Source organism: Meles meles, chromosome 7, assembly GCF_922984935.1.
Source record: "Meles meles chromosome 7, mMelMel3.1 paternal haplotype, whole genome shotgun sequence".
Classification (NCBI taxonomy): Eukaryota; Metazoa; Chordata; class Mammalia; order Carnivora; family Mustelidae; genus Meles; species Meles meles.
The window spans coordinates 47,690,216-47,714,197 of NC_060072.1; the positions used below are offsets into that span (position 1 = coordinate 47,690,216).

The 23,982-nt window shown below is 41.0% G+C and overlaps 1 protein-coding gene across 10 annotated transcripts in view; it reads right to left on the reverse strand.

Moving 5' to 3' along the window:
* MYRFL (myelin regulatory factor like) overlaps positions 1-23,982 on the reverse strand; it is a 129,635-nt gene that overhangs the window by 63,548 nt on the left and 42,105 nt on the right. For 5 of the 10 annotated variants that reach the window (XM_046013544.1, XM_046013553.1, XM_046013543.1 and 2 more), the window contains 6 exons: positions 12,446-12,513; positions 12,087-12,351; positions 11,589-11,651; positions 11,135-11,226; positions 4,559-4,709; positions 1,110-1,305 (listed from right to left, as the gene is read on the reverse strand). In XM_046013544.1, coding sequence (XP_045869500.1) covers positions 1,110-1,305; positions 4,559-4,709; positions 11,135-11,226; positions 11,589-11,651; positions 12,087-12,351; positions 12,446-12,513 — 835 coding nt within the window. Of the gene's footprint in view, positions 1-1,109; positions 1,306-4,558; positions 4,710-11,134; positions 11,227-11,588; positions 11,652-12,086; positions 12,352-12,445; positions 12,514-18,465; positions 18,564-19,277; positions 19,409-21,317; positions 21,410-23,982 lie in introns of those variants that run through there. The other 5 variants (XM_046013546.1, XM_046013547.1, XM_046013551.1 and 2 more) reach the window with 4 other exon arrangements.

Sequence of the window (23,982 nt, forward strand, 5' to 3'; positions counted from 1 at the left end):
AATTTTAATAACAGAAAAAATTAGACTACCAAATGGTGGATCCCAAATAGGAATGCATTTTTTCTCTTCTTTACAGTTCCCTATTGTATTCCAAAATTTTCACAATGGATTCATATTACTTCCATAATCAGAAAAATATGCTTTGTTGTTGTTTGTTTATTATCTTTGTTTGCTTTTGTTTTGTTTTTTGGTTTGGTTTGGTTTGGTTTGTTTTAAGAGCTCAGTTTGGAGCAAGAGCACCTGATGTGCCAATGTGTCAAGCCCTATTTTGGAAGACTCGCTGCCTAAGCTCAGGTTAATAATCAGAATAATAAATGCAGATAATGAATGCTCCTTCCCCTAAATGCTGGATCTGAGGTCTTGTTGGCCACCCAGAAGTCATCCTATCTGCATTCTAAACTCAGCTCTCTCATTTACTTATCTTGGGTGAATTGTCTAACTTTATTGTGACTCAGTCTCCTCTCTGTTAAACTGAAAAAGATGGAACATTGACAAGATTAATGGTTCCTTGGCTTTTTTAAGCCAGAGACCTATTGAGAATTTGGCAAAAACTAGGAATCTACTGCCTATGAAAATGCACCAGCATCAAAAATAATAAAATATTACAGTTAGTAAAGAAGTGCAAGATTTATATCATGAAAACTATCAAAACGTAGTTTGAAGAGATGCTGTACCAGTTTCTGAGCCAGTTTCAGGCTTCAGAAATTGGTAGCTCCCATTTCCTACGGCTTGGAACATTTATTCTTAGAAAGTATCCACCATACTGTGAGGAAGCATAACCTATCCCACAGAGAGGTCCGCATGAAGAAGAGCCAAGGTCTTGCAGCCACAGTCTCATTTGCGCTCCTGGCCAATGGCCAGCCCAGACTTGACAGACATATAAAGGAGCCATCTTGGAAACTGGATCCAGGCCCAGCTGAGCTGCCCCAGCTGATGGCTCATCAACTGTGAGAGCCAAGCCCTAACCAACCTGCACATTTGTGACCCAAAGAGATGGTTGTCATTATTATAAGTTGCTAAGTTTGGTGGGTAGTTGGTTATGCAGCAACAGATACTTGGAACACTTAGTAATATTGGCTTCATTAAATTGAGCTCAATAAAAGACTTACCTTAACCCCAAAAGCTTTCAAATAAAACATTTCTATTGGCTTTAGGCCCATTTGAGTTTTGACAAATTTTGGACTTCCCCAAACTTGGATGTGGATGGTTATCTGAAAATGGTTCTTCTTTTGGCAAACAAAAGCTTCATCTGCTGGTGAAAAATTAAATCCTTTGTCTGTGACAACTCGATATCCTATATCAGGTCTACGAAAAGAGGAATCAAGAAACCAATTTAACAAACATTTTCTACACATTTTCTTCTATCACCAATATTAATAGTATAAACATTTCAAGATACACTGTGGAAAGTGACTTTTGTTATATTTAATCAATTTGTGGATTTTTGCTGAGGAAGTGAAAATGCTATTTCAAAACACAGATGGCTCTCTCACAGCATTTTATCTTCTCACAAGGAAGGAGCACAATTCTTGCCAAATAGAAGCATTGTCTCCTCGGCCTCCCTTTCCCTTTGTGCTTTCTAGAATTCTAATTTGACTCCCCATACATCAGAAAGATGTAGTCTAGAAGTTGAGAAGTCACTGCATTACTCAGACCTGTGAAATATCTGGGATAAAATTCATCTTTTTCTTCCTTTAAAAAAAAAATGCTCTAAATGTCATCAGCAACACCTCACTCCAACAGTCCCTCTCCTGAGTGAATATTCAGCCTACATGTGGTTAGAAGAAAAAAGCAGGCTGGCCAAAATTACCAGGAATAGCTTTAAACCAGATTAACCAGAGTCAGTCAGAATACTGACTGAAAACCCATTTTCACCAGTTTGGTCATCTCCTTTTTATCCTCCTGATCTGATAATAGCACTGAAAACCTACTATGCTGGTTGCTTCTGCTGAGAACAGAAGTGGCTAATCAGATCCTTGCTTTCTTGATCCTACCAAATTATTTTCAATATCAAGGCTTTGTGTATCTCTTGTTTAATTAAAGATCTTTAAATATTAAATAAAACTAAAACACCCCACATGTGTAAGGTTGCTGAGCGGAGAAAAGAATATAGGTTGAATGTTAAAGATTTGGAACATGATTTTCAATTCACCAAGGTTTCTAAATGTGAAATTCTCCTCCTCGGGAAAGAAGCTCCTCCTCGCGACAGGAAGCAGAGGAGGGCAGGACTTGCCGCTCTGCCAGCTCTCTGCTGCTGTGTGGCACTGTGCTTCCTGGGATCTCAATTTGGAGGACTCCCATTATCATGAACAACACTGAGTTTCTAAGTTTCCCTTTAATTCCAGAGACAGAAAATATGAATATGAATGAGTCTCCTGGGGAAAAGAGTGTTCATGTTCTTTGCAATTTAAGCACCTTCCCAGTGGATCAAGTCACTGGGTCATTGATTACTCCCAAGTAGCTGATTCGTCAAAGCCTCCACAAATGAAGGACACATCATCTAAAGGCTAGATGAATGGAATTGTATAGATTTTACTGCTAAGGATAATAAGAACTGTCTTAACTGAGAAAAAGGGAAATAACTTTTAGTGATCATCCGTGTTTCACTATCAAAAACCCTGAAGGAAGGAGGTAAGGTTTACAACTCAGATATGAACGTTAGCCTGAAATTTAAAGACAGCTAGAAGTAGAAACTGAATCAACAAACAGCAATCATGCAGTTGATTATTCTGAATCTTAAATACCAATCTCTGGTTATAGAACTCTGTTTACCTAAAAATAGCAATTCAGTTTTTGATATCCAATGTCATAAATAAAGCCAACTAAACTGGCTTTTTAAAAGCTCTTTTAACACAAGTTTTATGTATCACTCAGAAAAAAAGTTTTCAATTCCCTAACTTTATTGCTTTTAGGTAATTTAAGGAAACAACATTTTTGTGACAAATTAGACATAATAATCTGACACAAGTGATTTTCTGTCTCAATGATATGAATAATGAAATCAAGACAACCTAAGGTTTAATGTAGATTAATATTGTCTATTTCTTGCACTTAGGCAAAGTGAATTATGTCTAAACATTCAAAATAAATCTGCCTCTATATCTTTAAGCTGATACCATCGTGCTCTCCTTTTTTTCCAGCTCAGTGGAGCTTAGATTGGCTGTTCAAATAAATTTTTTTTTAAAGATTTTATTTATTTATTTGACAGAGAGCACAAGTAGGCAGAGAGGCAGGCAGAGAGACAGAGGAAGGGAAGCAGGCTCTCCACTGAGCAGAGAGCCCCATGCAGGGCTCGATCCCAGGACGCTGGGATCATGACCTGAGCCGAAGGCAGAGGCTTTAACCCACTGAGCCACCCAGGTGCTCCTGTTCAAATAAATTTTTAAAAATTTACTCAAATAAGAAGGATAAGTTGCCTCAAAAACTTGATGAAGAGTTTCATACCTGGATACTCATATTTAAGATAGGATATGGAATACTCCCCAAAAGATAACCAAATAAAGGCTACGACTTAAAACCAAGACCTGGGGACCCTCCCTTTCTTTTTCTAATTGTACACAGTGGCAAACACACAAAGTTGTGACATTTCAATGAGACAACTAGTAATCTGCATCATTCTGCTTCCCATTCAACACATCAACTCCCAGTCTGTTTAAATCTTTAGAATTTGTTTCAAGGAAAAGATTTCTTCCTTCTAGTTCATTCAACATGTAAGTCCTAGTGATAAGTTTTGCCCTTAAAGAAGCTCTATTTGAATTTGGAAAATACCATAGAAGACCTTCAGGTTTGTGGATCAACGTTTCTCATTTCATATTATATTTATTACTTGAAAGTCCTATACTTTAACCATTAACATTTTTCAGATTTTTCAAGGGGTCCTTTATAATCTTGAAAATTCTAGAAGACATAGGTAGATGAATTATACTCTAAGAAATAAAGAGAAGGCTCTGAAGATGTTTAAGAGCAATAATATGTAAGTCCACATTTATTTCTTGAAATTATGTCATAAGATTAAGAAGAAAATTTTTCAGTTTAAAGATATTTTGTATGGTATCATTTCAGTCTTTAAACACAGAGCCACCACCAATACCAACAGGATTGTTGCAGTATATGTTGACAATGACATTATCTTGACAACACAGAATCACAGTATAGATATCAGGGGAGGGGGGATGTCACCAGCCAGCAATTTAATGTGGTTCCCAAAACGGTATTCTGTGGAATTTTAACTTAACTGCAGGATTAAATGTTACTGATTTGGGAAATCCCCATTTTCCAGCTTGAAGTTTGAACTGGGTCTATGGCCTGAGAAAGACTCAGTCTCCCTCCACCATTTAGTGGGTAAATTGTAATGGGTTAGAATTACAGTCTGGATTCCAAAAGGCCAGAAGCCCATGTCCGAGCTACGCATTAGTCAGAATGCGAAACCTGAGGAGTAAGACGCATTTCCTCATGGACCCATCCTATTTGATCAGGGGTGGCTTCGAAGCCCAAATCCTTGGATTTAGTCTTAAGAGTTAGCATCACCTTTCCTCCCAGGGGGCCTGGGGCCACTTACAGTTTCTCATAATGACCAGTGAATAAACTGTGCCAAGGCACACTCTGGTACGGCTGCCACTTCAGAGAAGGAGAACCCTGGTCCACCGGTGCCACGTTCTGTCCCTCACTGTCGTAGAACAGCACTTCGCTGCTGGAACTCCTACTTGTCACTGCAAAGAAATCAGTGTGTTAGGTCCTTCCTCCAACGCTGTTCTTCCTAGACTCACAGACAGCTGCATGGAGCTAATGAACCGGCCATGCATGAGGAAGAGTGACCATGTGGGAAGTGACACGTGGTGGGAGGCAGGAGACATGTGAGTAGCCTTGTTGGGAATTGTGCCCTCAGTGTCCCTCTACCCTCTCTCCTGCATACCGTCTCCCCACGTGCAGTCAGTGTGGTTCCAGTGAAGTTCACTCCCAGCCAGAGGAGGGCAGGGGGACCCAGGCTGGCTCAGCTGAAGCCCAGCATTCACTTCTTGCCTCAATAATTGCACCAGGTTGACTCATGGCCCAAGCCAACCCAAGCAGTGTGAATCTCAGCACTTCAGGGGACACGGGTTCAAAGATGCTGCCTCTTTTAAACCCGGGAGCTTTAAACCTGGGAGACGCCAACCTGAAAAGCTGCTGACATCATTTGGGGACATGAAAGAAAAGCCTGTCTGGGAATGAAGCCCGCACAGCAGAAGGCAGAGTTGAGGATGAAGGTCACCCAGTTCTGATGGTGTGATTTGAGTTCTGGGATCCAATCCTAAACTCTTGGGCGACAGGAGGCAATAAATCCTCCAGTTCTGTTTTTTTGTTTGCTTGTTTTTTGCTTAAGGCAGCTTCATGTTTTGGGGTTTGGGGGGGTTGTCCTTGTTTCTTTGTTTTTGTTCATTGCAACCAATACATTCTAACCTGTTACAGGTCCCCCAGGGCACTAGCTTTCTGAACTCAGAAGAGCTATTTAGTCGCTTAGTGTCTTACTTTCCTCAACAGCAAAATAGAAATTAAAACAGATGTCTTCCCCATCTTGTAACATTGTACAAGCAGAGAGAATATCATAGTACAAGTGGAAGCACTTTCAGAAGCTAATGCCAAGATAAAATAGCAGAAAATGTCCTTAAATATGTAATATTGACTATAGGAAATTGCTACATTTCTATGTTAAAATAACAGCAATTTCACATGCGCAAGCTACTATTTTTGCATAATCCTTGCAAATTGTCTTAATTTGAGTATGCCTCCAAACCGTATGATTCAACCTCGGATAATTTTTATGTAAATGCTATTGGTACATTTTCTGTTTCTCTTTTCTTTTAACTCCCTCAAGATGACTCCTACCTGGCATCAGGAGTGAAATGTACATGGTGGGTGTTCCCAAGATCAGGTGCAGGCCAAGAGCAACAACACAGAGATAGGAGGGGAGCTCCTGGAGAGGGTGCACTTAGCTCCCAGCTTGGAAACTGCAGGGTTTTCTTCACTTGTCTAACTTCCTTTCTCTATACTTCTACTGAGGGCTTCCTCAAATGAATAAATAGCAGAGCTGCTCTGGGTTGTCTCTGATCTCAAATGTCAAAGGAAATGAGTTTACTTTGGGGTATCCCTATTACACAACTAAGCAAAACACCAATTTTTTTCAGTTTTTGTAAATAACCACTTTGAAAAGATTTCTCAAAATCATGAAAAACTGTTTCCCGACTTAGAATACAGGAGGTGAGCAATGCAAGGAGCTCTTCATGCTGTCACTCCTCCAAAAGATACCAGACCTAGAAACTTCTCTGAAACAAACACCATCCACAGTTCTCCTGCTTATACCAAATTCAGAGAAAGGAAGAAACCAGTTCTCCCATCTTCCCTTCCTCTGTCCTCCTGTGGAGAGAGGATAAAGGAAGTTTCAGAGCTTGAGGTTTGGAATCCATGGGCCTGGGCTTGAGTCCCAGCTCTACACTTACTAGCTCTGCAAAACGTTTCTGGTCTCAGGCCTTCAGTTTCTTCATCTATGAAATGGAAGTAACTTTATGGAACCTCCCAGGGTTGGTGAAGGGATTCTATGAGTGACAAGTGCCTAGGGCAGTGTCTGTCACCAGTAAGTTTAAACAATGGCACATTTCGTTAATATCGGTGGCACTGTGATCATCACATGACTTGTTTCAGCTCAGGTGACACGGTTTTGTCCAAGAAACCCTGGCGAATACTTCTGTGCTTGGTCCCAGGGTACCTTTCTCTGACGTGAAATAACTAACACCAAGTGCCTGAGTGGTTATCAGCTAACCTGGGTCCATTCCCTTTCATGCATGGTGGCAATGTCAAGCATAACAGCATTTCCTGCTTTTTTCCATGTTAGCAGCAAAGGGATGGAGCAGCCACTGCAACAGGACTGACATAGCCATGGCTTCCCTGGGAGCTGGATATCAGCTGGTGAGACCCAGAGACCACAGGTCCAGGCTGAAATTCGAGGCACAAGCCTGAACCTATTAATTATTAAGCCTGGGACCTATTACCAGTCACACTAATAATAACGTCTACTACTCCTGGGTACTTTATTTTTTATTTTTTTTATTTATTTGAGAGAGAGAGAGAAGGAGAAACAGACTCCACACTGAGCAGAGAGCCCGATATGAGACTCGATCCCAGGACCCTGAGATCATAACTGGAGCCAAAGGCAGATGCTTAACAAACTAAGTGACCCAGGTGCCCTCCTGTGTGCTTTCTGTAACATGGGCACTATCCCCAAGTGTATCAAGACACTTGACATAATTTCTCATCAACTCTTCAAGGTAAGAGTGCCTTTTTTCAATAAACTTTCTTTTCTGAAGTATAATATACATAAGGAAAAATATACAGAGGACTAGTACACAATTTGATATTTTTAAATAAAATGAATTATACCAGGTAACTCTCACTGGGCCAAGAAATAGGGCATGTCCAGCACTCTAGAAGTTACCCTCATGCCCTCTTCCAGTTACTACTTTCTTCTGCCCAAGACAAATCACCATTCTGAAATCTAAAACCATAGAGGAGTGTAGAGAAGTGGAATTATATGATATGTAGTCTTATGTGTTGGCTTCTTTTGCCCAACGTCATGTTTATGAGATTCACTCATTATTGTTGTAAATGGCAGTCATTTGTTTACTTCCATTACTGTAGGAATATAACATAATTTGTCCTGCCTTGGACAGTCATTTGGGTTATTTTCAGTTTGTGGTTATCAAAAGTAACACTGCTATGGAAATTTTTGTATGTGTCTTTTGGTGGGTGTATTTACACACTTCTGCTAGGCATATTCCCAGCAGTGGAATCACTGGGTCATAGGATGTGCTTTAGCCCATGCAACCAAACTGATTACAGAGAGGTTATGAGATCAGGATTCCTAATGTCATTTAACAAATGTGGAAATTGGAGTTTGGCCACCTGAAATAACTTGCTCAGTGTCACAGCTGTTAAGTGGAAGAGACAGGGTTCAAACCCTCCTCTTCCCTTCATGCTACACTGAGGCTGTCTTGAGAACATGTAGCAGAAGAGCAATGCAAGTGTGAAAGCAGCAAACTGACCAAGTTCCCACCTTTCAGAGAAACTTAGAGCTTGCATTTTAATGCCTTTCAAAATATTCTTTTATACATTACTTTTAAAAAATCTTAGATGGGGCGCCTGGGTGACTCAGTGGGTTAAAGCCTCTGCCTTCGGGCTCAGGTCATGATCTTAGAGTCCTGGGATCAAACCCCATATGGGGCTCTCTGCTCAGTAGGGAGCCTGCTTCCCCCACCCTCCCTCTCTGCCTGCCTCTCTACTTGTGATCTCTCTCTGTCAAATAAATAAATAAAATCTTTTTAAATAAATAAATACATAAAAAATCTTAGAACTGGGTGAAGTAGAAATTATGATTCTTATTTGATAATCGAGAGAAGTCAGTCTCAGGGCGCCTGGGTGACATAGTCAGTTAAGCGTCTAACTCTTGGTTTCAGCTCAGGTGGTGACCTCAGGGTCCTGAGATTCAGCCACTCGGCGTGGTTTCTTCTTGTCCCTCTCCCTCCCTTTCTGCACACCCCCACCTGCCCCACCTCCCTGTGCTCGCTCTCTCGCTCTCAATTTTTCTGAAATAAATAAATAAATCTTAAAAAAAAAAAAAAAAACAACACACAGTCTCAGAAAGTCCCTACTTGCAGAGATGAGACAGACAATTTTTCTGACTTTGCAGTGTGAACTCAGCCAGGGCACCTCTCCTACGGGCCAAAGACCACCACTCTGGGGCTGAAGAAACCCTTTCATATTTGAGGTTCGAACCATATGAATCCATGAACCATCTTATATTTGGGATTCAGGTGAAATGGAAGCGGGAACCCTCTCATATACGGGGTCTAGACCATGTGGGGCTGGAAACAGCTAGCAGGAGCTTGCCCACCAGCTGTTTTCTTTCTTAGCAAGATTTTACATCTGTCCCCAGCAGCCAGGTGATTCTACATTGTGAGCCTATAAATGGGAATCGTAGAACCCTTGGACAAAGTGAACTGCTTGGGAGAAGATCACAGAAAAGCCTTCCTGATTGATTTAGAACATGTCCTCCTATTAAAATCCCTTCCCAGTAAGACTACTAGCCTAGGCTCCTCCTTCCTCCTCCCATGTGCCATTTCCCCAGGACCTTTGCAAAAACCCTTGGCCTCTGCCACATCAAATATGAATTCTCTACTAGAAAACTTCTGCTGAAAATATAAACTGTAATGAAAACATAGCATTTGGATTTTTGCCTCACCACCCACCGCCCGGCCCTGGGAAAATGTTCATTTACATTCTGGAACGATTGTCCAGAGTCAATTATCTTTAGTCAGCTTTTCAGTGACCTTCATTAGCATAGGACTTAAACAAGGGATTCAAGGTTTCCTATCTGCTGGACATGTCAGTTACTCTTTCATGATTTTCTCTGGAAATGGTGAAAAATCAATGTCCTCTCCAGAGCCGGGCAGCAGAAAATCACCACAGGATGGAGCTTAACCCCGAAATGGCCAGGAGGGTTTGAACAGCAATCTGGTCTGCCGAGGAAACGCTTGGAAGGTTTGGGTGGCTTGCCCGGTTCTCCCAGTGGGCTGGTGCATCTGTGGGAGAGCAAACAGATGGTCCCCTCGTCTGGCTAGGAATTTACTCAGCCTTTTGTGTTTGAGAATCACATAGAAGCTGCAGGCTAGATGTAAGGATTCTTGAAGAAATCTGAGTACACTTGCATAAGGAAGCTGGATGGTGAGCTCTATATTACCCAGAAAGGAGACTTTAATTAACATTTTCTGTTTCAAGGGTTGAATAAGAAGAACTAAGCAACCGTTGGCCAGGGTGGATCCAAAAGAAAAGGAGGCAGTGAGAGGTTTGGTTCATGCGAGAGCTGGATGCCCAGTATGGTTCTGCCACCCCATGGCCAAGAGGCAGCTACGTGTAGGCCTTGGCTGGAGGACCCTCCAGCCATGCTGAAGCTGAGGCCAGACATCCCTGAAAGGACCAGCTGGCTCCACAGGCAAGCAGAGGACCAGCTCTAATCACGTGGCCAGGAAAGACAAAGGCAGCAACTCAAGCAGGTGAGGAAGCCACCCGCATCACCTTCCAGGGCAGTAGAAAGCCCTGGAGTTTGGGAACAATAGTGGGAAGGGGAGCCCCCAAACAGAAATCTTGAACGTCTGGCCAAGCTGATTCAGGGCAGTAAAAGTGATGTACCCTGAGTCTGGGCTGCTATTCATAGTGCCCACGTCTCATTATTTACGGCAGCTAATAGAGGAGGCTTGGAGTCTCATCCTCTTGCCTATTAAGTGCCATAGCATTTATTCTGGACCTTCCAGGCTACGGACTCCAAAACTCCAATTTGTTTACAACTTGAAGAGGTCTCTAAGCTCAAAACATGATGTGTCACCTGTTACATAACACTAAAAATAAGGTAGTCTGGCCGCTTAGGCATCATATGATTCTCCTGAAAGACTTCTGAAATGACCTCACAAAATCTCAAAGATCTACTTGGAACCCACTAACTTGAAGCGAGTGCTAGTAGAGCACATCAACTCTCTACCTTTCTGCTCCCCTGGAGAAATCCTCCAAAGTCTGCTTCCATGAGCCGGCAGCCTTGGTAGCCCTGGGAGCTTGTTAGGGGTGCAGACCCTCAGGCCCCATCTCAGGCGTACTGAATCAGATCCTGCACTTTACCCAGGCCCCTATTTTATCTGTGTGCACACTGAAGTCGAGAAGGGCTGCAAGGGCCTGAACGATAGCACAGCAGTCGGCTCTTGAATGTGCTGCAACGTTGCACGCTCCCACCCGCCCGGAGCCTACATCCTCTGAGACACATTGCCCCTAAAATCAAAAGGATATTTGCATTTCCTCTCCACCAGCGAGAGAGAGAAAGAGAGAGAGAGAGAGAAAATGGTGTCTCTCCCTAGGAGCACCTGCACGACTCCACCTAAGATTGCATGAAACACTGTGTCAAGAGGAAAGAAAGAAATTCCCAGGGCTTACCCTTGCCCTTCTGTGAAAGAGACAATAATTTTGCAGGGTTACTACAAGGCTGGTTAAAAAAAAAAAAAAAAAAAAAAAAAAAATCCCTGACTTAATGGTGAAAGCAGTAACCAGCCCCGGGTTGGCTCACTTGGTCTGGAGTGGTGGGCCCACACGTGACAGTCCCCGGAGTCCTCCAGCGCCTGTGTGCACTTTCTCTTCTTGGTTGGTGGCAATGAGGCTCTAGAATCAAGAACCCAGGATGAAGGTTAGGACTTTTTGCTCTCCATGTTACATGAAATCAGACTCCGTTTCCCAGGTGTCTGCTCTCGGCCTTCTTAAGACTAGCTGTAGTTGGTTAAGACTCCTTGAGGCCCACTGGCCCGCAGGACCACTAAGTTGTACGTGAGTGCACCAGACAAGCTCCTATCCCATGAGCCCTACTAGTCTGAAACGCAGCCAGTAGATCTGAGATTCACCTGCTTGAAAAATAAACTGACTATATTTCCAAAGGCAGAGGACTCATTGAGACAAAGACAGGAACTTAAACTATATAATATACATATATAACATAGAAGTATATAAAACGTGTATACATTTTTCACCTGAAATTTTTTTCACATGGAATTTTGCCACAATTTTTGAGGACCTTTACTCTTTCTGCCATTCTTTAGATTCAGGAGGAATGGAAGAGAGAAGGAGAAGAAGAAGGAAAAGAGGGGGAAGAAAAAATATTAAGTTAATGCTTAATCAACAGGTATTTTTCTGAGAGCTCGTTCACAAATCACTTGGCGTATTCTAGCTGAGGCTGCAAATGCAAACAGTGCTTTTTCCCTTGCTCGGAATGCCCCCATACATTTCTGGCATTTTAACTTTCCATTGAATAAGGACTTTGGGTTTAGTGGGGTTTTAGTTAAAAGACGGTCTAAAGCCGTGGGGGCGGGCTGGGAGGGTGGTTTGGAGGGAGGAGAGCTTCCGGTGTCTGATATATGTCTCAACACCGCCATCTCCTGGAGAGAATGCCAGGATTCATGCTTTACCGGCACTGCCGGAGGGTGCTGGCTGCTCTGAGGTCTTTTATAACTAAATACGTTGCCCTTTACCCAGAGCTGTGGCACAGAGGCTGCTGATGGCAAGGACGGCTTATCCCCGGATGGGAGGACATGCATCGGTCCGGGGGGGTTGGAAGATGACTGGTGTCCGGGTAGCAGTGGCGAGAGCTGCCGAGGCTGTGGGCAGAACTGCTCATTTCACAGGAGCTCTGCGGCAGGTGTGCAGGGAGCATCCCGGCAGCAGCTGCAGAGTGGAGAGAAATCGCTGGAGTCCCCCCGGCTGCGGCTGTGGGTCTCGTGGCGGGGCAGCAAGCACCTGGGGGAACACAGAGGTGAGAAGGACCTCTCCTTCTGGCGACCCAGCGTCCCAGAAGACATGGCAAGGTGTGCGGGCGGCAGAGTGCACTCACCTTGCATCTGTGGAGGAGAACAGGAGTCTGAGGCCGAATAGGGTGGAGTATCGGGGAGCTGCTGCTGCCTGAGGATTAGAGACATACATTGCTTTTTGTTGTGACCTGTTCCTTCATTATAGCTGTGTCACAAATGGGAGACAGCCCTGAGTACTATGCGCACAGTACACTGCGGGGCCCAAAGCCCACCAGATCATGCCTAGTGTAGCATGTTAAGTAAATGGGTTTTGAGGCAGACCGAACTGGGTTTGGGTCCCAGCTTTTCCACTGCCTAGCTGTGTATCCACGACCAAGATCTTTGTCTCTCCAGGCTTCTGTTTCCTCACCTGCAATATGGGAATAACCATCATGCCTTCCTCCTAGCATCCTTGTGAGAATTAAATGAGATACAGTGTATAAAACCCATAACATAATTTCCCCAGAGTTCATGCTCAATTACAGTTTATATATACACTTACACATATACAGTTTATTTATTATAGTTTAATTAACAGTATTGTTGTTTCTAAACATTTCAAACACTTACACCAGAGAGATGGTTGTGTACCCTGTTTGGGCTAAAGGCCTATAAAATGTCATCACCAAAGCAATGGTTTTCCATCTGTACATGGGGAAATCCCAAAGCTCTTGGAATGAGCTCAGTAGTTTTACAAAAGAAAAAACTTAAATGTTTAGGGGAAAAATTCATAATTTTCCTGGTTTATATATTTTGGTGCAAGCACAATCTCTTTAAGAAAAAATGAGGACCACCACTAAAAAGAGTGTGAAATTTTCTGTCCCCAAAAACCTGCAAGTTCCTTATGGCTCAGAAACTCCATGATTCTAAGGCATTCATAAGTACCACCACTGCCCACTTGATTCTCTTGCTAGAGAGTAAGCTATCATGTTTCCCTTGGTTGATTTAAGAGTTTAATCTCATACAATGAAAAGTCTATTTTTATTTGTTTACTAGACAAGTAAGGTTTTCTCCTCAAACTGATCCTTTATAATTTATTCACTCTTCATGAATAAAGGAAGAGAAAACCTTCCTCCAGCAATGCCACCTCCCTACAAAAACACCACCAAAAATGAATGAAGGAATGAAGAGGAGTAAACTCAAAAGGACATAGAGTACATGTGCAGAGAGCACAACAGACTGTATTTTAATAACACCGTGGCAGACAGAAGTAGGATAGATGGTAACTGAATTAACAGAACAGAAAAAGCAAAAACAAGATTGCCTGGAGATGGCAGAAAGGACACAGCCAACAAGAGATTATCCAATTTTATTTTTTTTATTTTTTATTTTTTTTAAAGATTTTACTTATTTATTCAACAGACAAAGACCACAAGTAGGTAGATAGGCAGGCAGAGAGAGGAGGAAGCAGGCTCCCTGCAGAGCAGAGAGCCTGATGTGGGGCTTGATCCCAGGATCCTGGGATCATGACTCAAGCCAAAAGCAGAGGCTTTAACTCACTGAGTCACCCAGGTGCCCCAAGAGATTATCCTATTCTAAAACAACTCCAGAAAAGCCCAAGACATTGGAGTCATTAGAAACCTGAATTCAGGAGGAAGTTGGAGCTGAAAACAAAAAATTGAAAGTTTGCTTAAGGAACAGTTGGACCCTTAGATTAGCTTCCCCAACCTATACAGCTCAACAACTACCTTCCTCAGCCCAAGGGAAGTTGGAAGTGTTTACTCTCTGGAGAAACAGATTCTAGAGTGACTGTAAAGCTACTGAGCTAAAAATGGAAGATTCAATGAAAGTCTAAATGCTGAACCCTGAGACCCTTCCTCAACTTAACTTTGCAGGCATCCAAGCAGATTTCCTGCAGTAAGAAATTGGAAGATTGTTCTCCAGAAAAATTGAGCGTCCTCAAGGGAAAAAATAAGATTTTGAAGTTACCGTTCACAATGGCCAAGCCCGGCTTAATCACTCTACAGCCTTTAAGAATAATGGCTTGCACGCAGAACATCTTAAATAGGAACAAAAGATGAAGGATCAGACATTTCCAGAAACCATTAACGTTTAAGACAAAGAACAAGCAGCTAGATAAAGAAGGGATGCAAACAAAACAAAACAAAAACAAAAACAAATCCACAAAGAGCTCCTCTGCTTCTGATATCACTAGTAAGTTCCTACCAGTTTGACCCTTTCATACTATGAACTCTGGAAAATTAACAAAAAAAATCTGCCTAAAAATACTGGAAAGTGGACAATAGCAAGAGGATTCTGGGGGGACACTGAAACTTAGATGAAGGTAATAGCATAAGGTGAGGTACCTGTTTATAGCTTTTAGCCTCAGGGCCAGTTGAAGGCAGAACTACAGACCAGCTAAAACTCCAATAGAAGCACACACGTTTTCTGACCTAAAGAACCAGAGAACAGAGTTTGGGACAAACAGCCTCTTAAAATGAAAGGGGAATCTTGGGAAAAAGAGATTCAGAGAGGGGAACCGCATAGATTCTGTGTAAAAACTCTGGCCAGGAGTCTGTCTGACTCCTGAGCCATCAATGTATGGGGCTGACTGCACATAGTCCAACCAAAAAAATTAAAAAGAAAAATTCAAAAAGGCAAAATGAACAAACAAAGAAAACTGAACTAAAATTTAAGTTACTTCCCAAGAGACAGAATTTATAATTTGAGTTTAAGGAAAGTAACTGCCTGGTAAAACAGAAGTATATATATACTTTTCAGAGGAAATTAAAAAAAAAAAAATCCAGACATTCAAAATGTCTAGAATACAGTTAAGGATTACTCAACAAATAAAGAAGCAGGAAAATGTAGCCTAGCCTTGAGGAAAAGAACAGTTAGTGGACACCAACCAGAAATGATCCAGATATTGGATTAGTAGGTAAATCCAGATTTTAGCAGCAGCTATTATAAAAATAGCTGTTGTAACTAAGCCTAATAAAGTAGAGGATAATGTGTTTGTAAAGAATAAAAAATACAAAATCTCAGCAAATAATAGAAACTAAAAAAGAACTAAATGGAAATTCTAGAACTGAATAAAACTAGAAATGAAAAAAAACAGAAAATTAAAAAATCACTCAGTGTTGTAGCAGAAGAACTTGAAGACAAATCAGTAGGTATAATCCAGTCTAAAGAACAGAGAAGGAGGGGTGCCTGGGTGGCTCAGTGGGTTAAAGCCTCTGCCTCCGGCTCAGGTCATGATCCCAGGGTCCTGGGATCGAGCCCCACATCGGTCTCTCTGCTCAGTGGGGAGCCTGCTTCTCCCTCTCTCTCTGCCTGCCTCTCTGCCTACTTGTGATCTCTGTCAAATAAATAAATTAAAAAAAAAAAAAGAACAGAGAAGGAAAAATGAATCTTAAAAGAGGGAGAGAAAGAGAGATTTGTGAACCGTGAGAGGATGTAACAGAAAAATAATTAAAGATATAATGACAAAACCTTTCCAAATTTAGTAAAATACAAATTTATAGCTTCCAGAAGCTCAGCAAATCCTAAGGTAAATATAGAGAAAACCACACCTAGGTCATCAGAGTCAGATCGGTAAAGAGAGAGAGAGAGAGACATTTTCAAAAGTAACCAAAGAAAAACAACATATTATATGTAGGGTAATAGTGGTTCAAATGACAAATGACTTCTCATCAAAATCTCCAGAAGTAAGAAGACAGTGCAACAATATCTTTAAAGCGCTAGTGAAAATCAAAACTGACAATCTAAATTTCATGTCTGATGAAGATATCTTCCAAGAATAAAAGCAAAATAAAGATACTGTCAGATTAAAAAAAATTTTTTTAAGTGAAACCATAAACAGACATGTACAATAAGAAATGTTAAAGATATTATTTAGGCTAAAGGAAATTATATCAGATGGAAACTTGAAACTTTAGGAAGAAATGTAGAAAGTAAAGACTTGTATGTATCTGATGCAACTTCATTTTTTTTCTTAATTTATTTAAAATTTATAGGACTGTTTAAAGCAAAAATTGTGGTATTATCTTGTAGCACTTATACTGTATCAAGGTGTAATACTTATGACAACTATAGCCCAGAGGAAGGCGGGGGGGGGGGGGCGGATAAAATAAAATTACATAGTTGAAGGTTTCTACATTTTACATAAAGTGATACAATATTAATTCATTAACTCCAAGGAGACTGTAAAAAGTTAAATTGTTGCAAAGAGGTATCGCTAAAGTCAATAAATAAAATGGATCTAAAATTATTCAAATAATACAAAATAAAGTAAAAAGGAGTTACAAAGAGAGATAGGAAGGATAAAAAGATGACAAATAATAAAATGGCACAATTAAATACATTATCAGTGATTACATTAAGTGTTAATGGACTAAAACTCCAATAAAAGGCAGAGATTGTAAGCATGGATTTTTTTTTTAAAGCAAAATCAACTGTACGTTATCTGCAAGAAACACTCTAAATTTTAAGACTCAGATAAGTTGAAAACAAATGGGAAAAAAAGGTATGAGAAGGCAGAAGTGATTTCATGAATAAGTAAAACAGATTTCAAAATAAAGATTATTACTAAAAATAAAGAGGTTCTTTCCATAAAAATAATAATAGTCCTTTCATTAAGAAGAAATAGCAATCATGATTGTTTACATATCCAATAACAGAATTTCAAAATACATAAATCAGAATCGACAGAATTAAAAGGAGAAATAAATAATTGTACAATCAGAGTTGGAGATTTTAACATCCCTCTCTCATCAATTGGTAGAACAATATAGGTAGTACAAATTGATAGAACAAAAAAGTCAGTAATGACAAAGATCACCTGAGAAATTTCTTTAAGAAGAAAAGTAACTGAGGTGTTTTAATGCTGAAAGATATTTTGCAGTTCCCTTCAGAGAATTTGTGGGAAGAATTAATGATAGTTATATTCAAAGCCAAGAAAACCAGAAAAGAAGGCTGTGGTTCAAGAAAAACAAGATCAAGAAAGAAAATATAATCATAATAAATGATATGTGAAGACACAGTGATAATAATGTAAGCCCTGGATATTGACCCAACCAAAAATTTTTATAGAACTTTATGATATTGGGAGGCTGGTGCTAGAAGTGGGTATCAGATGTGGTATAAGAAAGTTAAATCCCCCCTAAAGATGATATTAAGTTCTTAAAATATATAAAGTAAGAAGAGCAATATAAAACAGCATTTAGATACAAAGTGGTAAAAATATCTAAAAGTGTTGGAAAGTATCTGCCTCTGGGAGAGGCAAACTGATGAACATGGAGAAGATGAGAATTGCTGGTTTTTATTATAAGCCACATACACACAATACCATTTAACTTCTTAAATTCTGCACGTATCACTTCTGTAGAACTACAAATTAAATTTTGTGATTGACTCTGTGATATCACAATTCCACATTCAAGATTCTAGGCAGTTGTTTACATTTACATTAGTGGTACCACTGGAATTCAGTAATAATAAAATCTAAAAATCACAAGTAATTTATCAACTCACTCAAGAAATATGGCATGGCCTATTGTATACAGGAATGCATGCATGAAAAATCAAAGGTCCCTTAGTTGAGTGACAGCAACATGTGGCATGGTTTCAAAATGACAATTTTTAAATTTTTCTTAAAGATTTATTTATTTTAGAGAGAGAGAAAGAGAGAGTGTGTGTGGGTGTGCGCATGCGCACGTGTGGGGTTGGGGCAGAAGAAGAGGGAGAGAAATCCTCAGACTTCCTACTAAGCACAGAACCCAATGAGGAGCTTGATTCCAGGACCCTGAGATCATGGTTTGAGCCAAAAATCAAGAGTCAGATGCTTAACTGACTGAACCACCCAGGCACCCCAAGATCTTGAAATTTTTAATGATTTCCTTGCAGTTTACTGTCCCTTCCAAAACTCACCACAGCTACTCCTTTATTTCATTGAATTCCATGCTCAGTGCATTTTACAGTATTGAAAGAAATTTTGCAGTTCTTTTCAGAGAATTTGAAGGAAGAATTAATGATAGCTACCTTTGAAACTGAGCAAACAATTAACTTTATGGAAAACACTCTTGTTTGGGACTGTTTATGAACAGGTAATCTCCTCATTACTCACAATCACATCAGGAATCCCAGTCATGCATATTAGACTGTTTTTTGGTCTTCATGCTCTGAATTTGTCTATTATGCCAAAGGGATTTCCATGAAGTGGACCTGGAAAGTAATAGAACCATGGGTCACTCCTTGAGTGGCCATCTCTGTCTCCCTTCCATAGGAAATTGTAATAATCAAGAGATTCTTAGCTATGGATAAAAAATGAATAATTTGCCTTCAAAACTCTCTCTCAGATATAGAACTTGTTACTGTGTTTGGGAAGATAAATGGATAAATATGGTCTCCTGGGGGTTGAATGCCATGCAACCAAAAGAGGGAATGCCAAATAGACTCTTGTTCCCAGCTGGTGAAGGTATGTGTATATTCATGACAGCTGCTTGCTGTACCCAAAGCACCCAATATTTCTTTCAGATAGCACTCAGACTTGACCAAGTTGTCATTGAGTGCCTACCACATGCTCATGACTATACTAGGCACTATGTAGGACATAACAGTAATAAGACATGGGCTTCATGTGAATACCCAGCTGGAACTATTCATGATTCAACAGTCCAATCCTGAGTTTTCTTTGATGACTCCCCCGGTGCCTTCACATACCAACTGCACCTTCTCCAAAGCTCTATTGACAGTGAGCTCAACTCAACACAGTGCTTGGTATAGAGTTGTACTTAATAAAAACGAATTACTGCTTTTTTACACTACATATGGCCATTAAGCATGTTACATATATAAATTCATATATTAAAAAATGGCTTTCCTGACCATCTAACCTAAAATAATAGTCTTCACCTACCCCTCTTCCTACTCCCTTACCTTATGTTTATTTTTCTTCATCTTACTGAATGACTTTATACTATATGCCATTGTCTTTCTCTTCCCACTACAGCAGCATGACAGCAGTGGAGAACCAAGACTGGAGGGATGGGAGCGTCTCACCCCAGCAGAAGGCAATAAGGAAATGCATTGTCTGTTGGGAATTTAAAAACAATACTTACACCTACAAAAGTCAATGTGCTTTTATTCTCACCATGCGCCACCAACTTAGAGAAAAATGCCCGGGTGCTCTGCCAGGGCAGCGTGCTTCCCACCACACTGCCCTTGGTAAACTATTAGCAGGGATTTCATCTGTTTTGTTCACAGATTACTCCATCACCCAACTATAGAAATAATTGTTATTGAGAATAATTTCTCCGATTTTTCATGTATATGATTTATCCTCCCATGGATCCTCCCATGGACATTTGCATTAAGAACATACCTTAATACTGTGTGTGTGTGTGTGTGTGTGTGTGTGTGTGTGTGTGTGTGTCCTGCACAGTGTCCCAGTGGTGAGCATGTTGTAGGCACACAATAAATACTGATCAAACTTGGTGAGGGTTTGTACCCACCACCTGAAAGTTAGGATGAGAAAGGGCCTTGGCAGAAATGTTGTCAGAGGATAACATTGCCCAAGAAAATAATTTCATGACAGGACAGAGGAAGCAAGATGCCACCCCACACTTCCAGTCCTTTATTGGCAAACTGCAAGGACCCTGAGCCTCCCACTGCCACTCCTGTCTGTTGTTTTAGAAATAGATAAACTTTTATGGAGAACCAGCTCTGGTCCAAGCACCGAGCTCACCCTTTCCATGTGTTATCTCATGTAATCTCAACTACCACCATGGGGAAAGGTACTACTATTGTCCCTATTCCATAGGCAATGGAACTAAGACTTCATGAGGTTTCATAACTTAACCAAGATTATTTATCTGGCAACTAGTCAAGCTGGAATTAAATGATCTACTACCAGAAATAATGCTCTAAAAAACATAGTAATTTAAACAGACTCTCCTAATCAAATTAATTACTATAGGTAATTTTCCACAAATATCTTTAGAACCAAGATGTCACCAGTAATGTCTCAGCCCAGGGTTCTGTTTAGCCTTCCTCCTACTGCATCAGTGTGAACCCAGGAGTTAAACTGGTCAATGAACTCACACAGCCTTTAACAAGCTCTTCTCACAGAACTACGCGTGTTATCTCACCCCTTTGCAACACCACAGTAAAGAGCTCATCAGCCCCATTCCATTGGTGGCAGAACAAAAGGGTGCAGCTGGTCATTGACTCCTAGCTCATTTTGCTGTTCAACCCCAATAAGTCAAGTCCTAAGTAAAACCCAGAATAAGCTCAACCAGTAGAATAAATAAAATAAAACCTGCAGTGGATGCCTCACAGACCTAATGTGTCTTTAAGTTCCACCTCCTGTGAAGTCACCCATTCAAACCTATGAATTGGTGTCACCCCAGTGCCCTCAGCTGGTTAGTTCCCTCTTACTTCACAGGTAGGATCCCAAGGCCAGCCTAAAGCTCAGTACGACATGACCTCCACTGAGCACACTTACTCAAACTAAACCATCTTATTTGGTTTGGAACGTAGGAGCTGATGCGGAAGGAGGCATGTTTGTGTGACCTAAAGCAGGGCTTCTCAAACTACCATGCGCATTCTGTGGGGGCACTTAGTAAAAATGCAGAGTCTGATTCAGCTTTCCTGAGGGAAGGTCTGAGATGTTACATTTCTAACTTCCGGGTCAGGCTAGTGCTGCTCCCTTACAGACACTTCGAGTAAAGAAAGGAAGCAGGTGAGCCTCTGGGCATTTTTGAGGGAAACAAAGCCTGTGTTAAGATTCACTAGTCTCTTTTCTGGAGTCTTCCTTCTATAGACACACACACACACACACACACACACACACACACTTCTTGTCCTTTTTCCCTGCAACCTCCAGGGTTCTATGCTATCCCCTAAATATCTAAATCTACCTTCCTTCAAGAAGCTCTCCATATTTAGACATTTCCCAGTAGGTCCACCAGAGCTTACCTGTTTACCTAGTAGGTAACTGGTTGGCTAACCTAGGGAAATCAGAGGACTTCAGCCTGCTGCTCCTGGGCAGACAGCTGCCCTGGACTCTGCTACACAAGGAAACAAAGGGTTAAGGGCAATATTCAGAACTTTTCACATGCTGACAGGACTTCCCCTTAGCTCAACACACCAATTAGAGTCACACAGAAAGATGAGAAAGTCCTGAGGGGTGTATCCCAATGTTCATGCATAGGTACCTCCCTCCCAAAGGGGGTCCAAGGCCAAATAAATTTGAGAAAAACTGTATACCATTTCTCTTCTCCAGTTGTACATTAGCATAACAAAGTCTCTGAAAAGTCCTGCAGTAATGTTCGTTTAGCTTTGTTTAAGCCAGTGACTCATAAGCTTATTCACTCACCATAGAACTTTTGGTTCCCCCCCCCCCACAGCATCTCATGGGACCAATTTTCCATAGAGCTTCTAGGGGCATCTGTTTTACAGGGCCAACAATTCCATTTTTTAATATATTTGAGAAGTGAAAATCTCCCTATGAGATTCAAACTGAGTCTCATCAATTTTGCAGCCTTGTGGTCTCTTAGATCGTTTCAGCAAGGAGTTGTCACTGATATTTTTTTAAAAGCACAATTCACAGGCAATACAGTAGAGGGGAAGTGACTGAAGACTGGTCATAACTTAGGTGTGAATCCTAGCCCTGCTGCTGATTAGCTGTGAGCTGACGCAAGAAAACCTACATCTCAGGGCTGCTAGGAGGAAAGCAACTAACCTGCAAAAAGAGCCAGGCGTTTAGAAATAGTCAACACTTGGAGTATTTGAATGGGTTGTACAGATGTAACGATCACTGAGCCAGCTGAAGAGCCAGCCCAATGGGTGTGGACGGACGGGAGCTGTTTCCACTCGTTCTTGCTTTGACTATCACAGCCTCACTTAACTGTATGCTCCTGAGCGGTTTTTATCAAGCAATGTCAGGTTATCTGATTACCGGACTTTTCTTGAATGGGCATGAATTCTGACCATCTTTGCAAACTGGCTTAGACCCATCCTGAGTCACATCCTTTGTCAGATCATTTTAGATACGTTGAATGTATTTCCCTGAGGTTCACATTCCTCCCAAATACCACCTAATTAATCTAAAAGCTGCATAGAGAGGAAAGGTCATGTGTAGAGCCAGGCACGTTTGGATCCCAGCTGTGCCACTTACTGACCTGTGGAAAGTTACTTTACTCTCTTTGTACCTCCCTATTTATAAAACATAGATGATATTGTGTTTGTTTGGCAAATTTGTTCAGAGAATGAAATGTGTAAAATCAGATATGTAATTACATAAATGGATGTGTAAAAACTGTGAAGAACATTGCCCAACACTTGATAAGTGCTCAGCAATATTAACTCCCTCCTCTACTTCTCTTATATCCAACCACTCCTGAAGGTAGAGAATGAATTTGGTTGGGCAAATCCATAGTGATAGCCTATGAGGAGATAATTCTGGTCCTATAGGAAAGACCATGATTATCACGGAAACTACAACTGTATGGCAGATTTCAGCCTTCCCAGATAAGAAGACAAATTCTTCAAATGAGACTTTTGTTCACGTCTCCCCACCAAACAGCTAAAAGTTCTTTCTGTGACTTGTAAAAGTGATCCAGATGATTAAACAGAACACCGGTACAATCAGCTATACCTTCTCTTAAGGAACAGTTATATGGAAGAGAAACTAGACAACTTCGGGCAGACTGTTTTCAGGCCAGAGATGGTAAGGATACATATTGCCCACTCTTTCCACAGGAATTCACACCAGTGGTTTGAATGGAGCGAAGGGGAATGTGAGGGAAGGCACAGGGGCAATTAGTGTCTGAGTTCAGCCCACACAGTGCCTAGAGCAGAAGAGTCAACTCAGAGTGTGGGCTCATATATCAGGCTACCCACTAGCTGTGTGTGTGTTTGTATTTGACTAGCTTTCAAAATGCTGAGCTTCCCTTCATCCTGTGGTCATTTGACAAGGATGTTCTTGTCATCGAAGAGCAGCAAGACCCAGGCACCAGAAATATCCACAAATGGGTTTCCTCATTGCTGAGATTCAAGTCTGGTTTCACTCTTTCATGGGGGAGAGGGAAGAGGGCATGTACACGTATACCAAAATTGGCTCAATAACAGAATAGAGATGACAGAGAAAGGTCAGTGAACTTGAAGACAGATCAACAGAAATTATTCAGTTGGAATACCAGAGAAAAAAATGATTGAAAAAAATCAACTAAGACTCAGGAAACTATGCACAGTGTCAAAGGTTTAGCATTTGTGTCACTGGAGTCTTAAAAAGAGGTAAGAAAGACATTGGTACAGAAAATTAAATGTGAATAAATAGTAGCTAAAAACTTTCCAGATGTACTAAAAATTATAAATTTACAAACTCAAAAACAATATAATCCCAAACAATATAATCTCAAAGAAAACTATGCCTAGCAGTACCTGGATGGCTCAGTTGATCCGGTGTCTGACTCATGATTTTGGCTCAGGTCATGATCTCAGGGTCGTGGCATTAAGCCCCAAGTCAGGCTCCATGCTCAGTGCAGAGTCCTCTTGTCCCTCTCCCACCCCCCTCTGACCCTTCCCTTGCTCATGCATGTGTGCAACCACACTCTCCTTCTCAAATAAAAAAATAAAATCT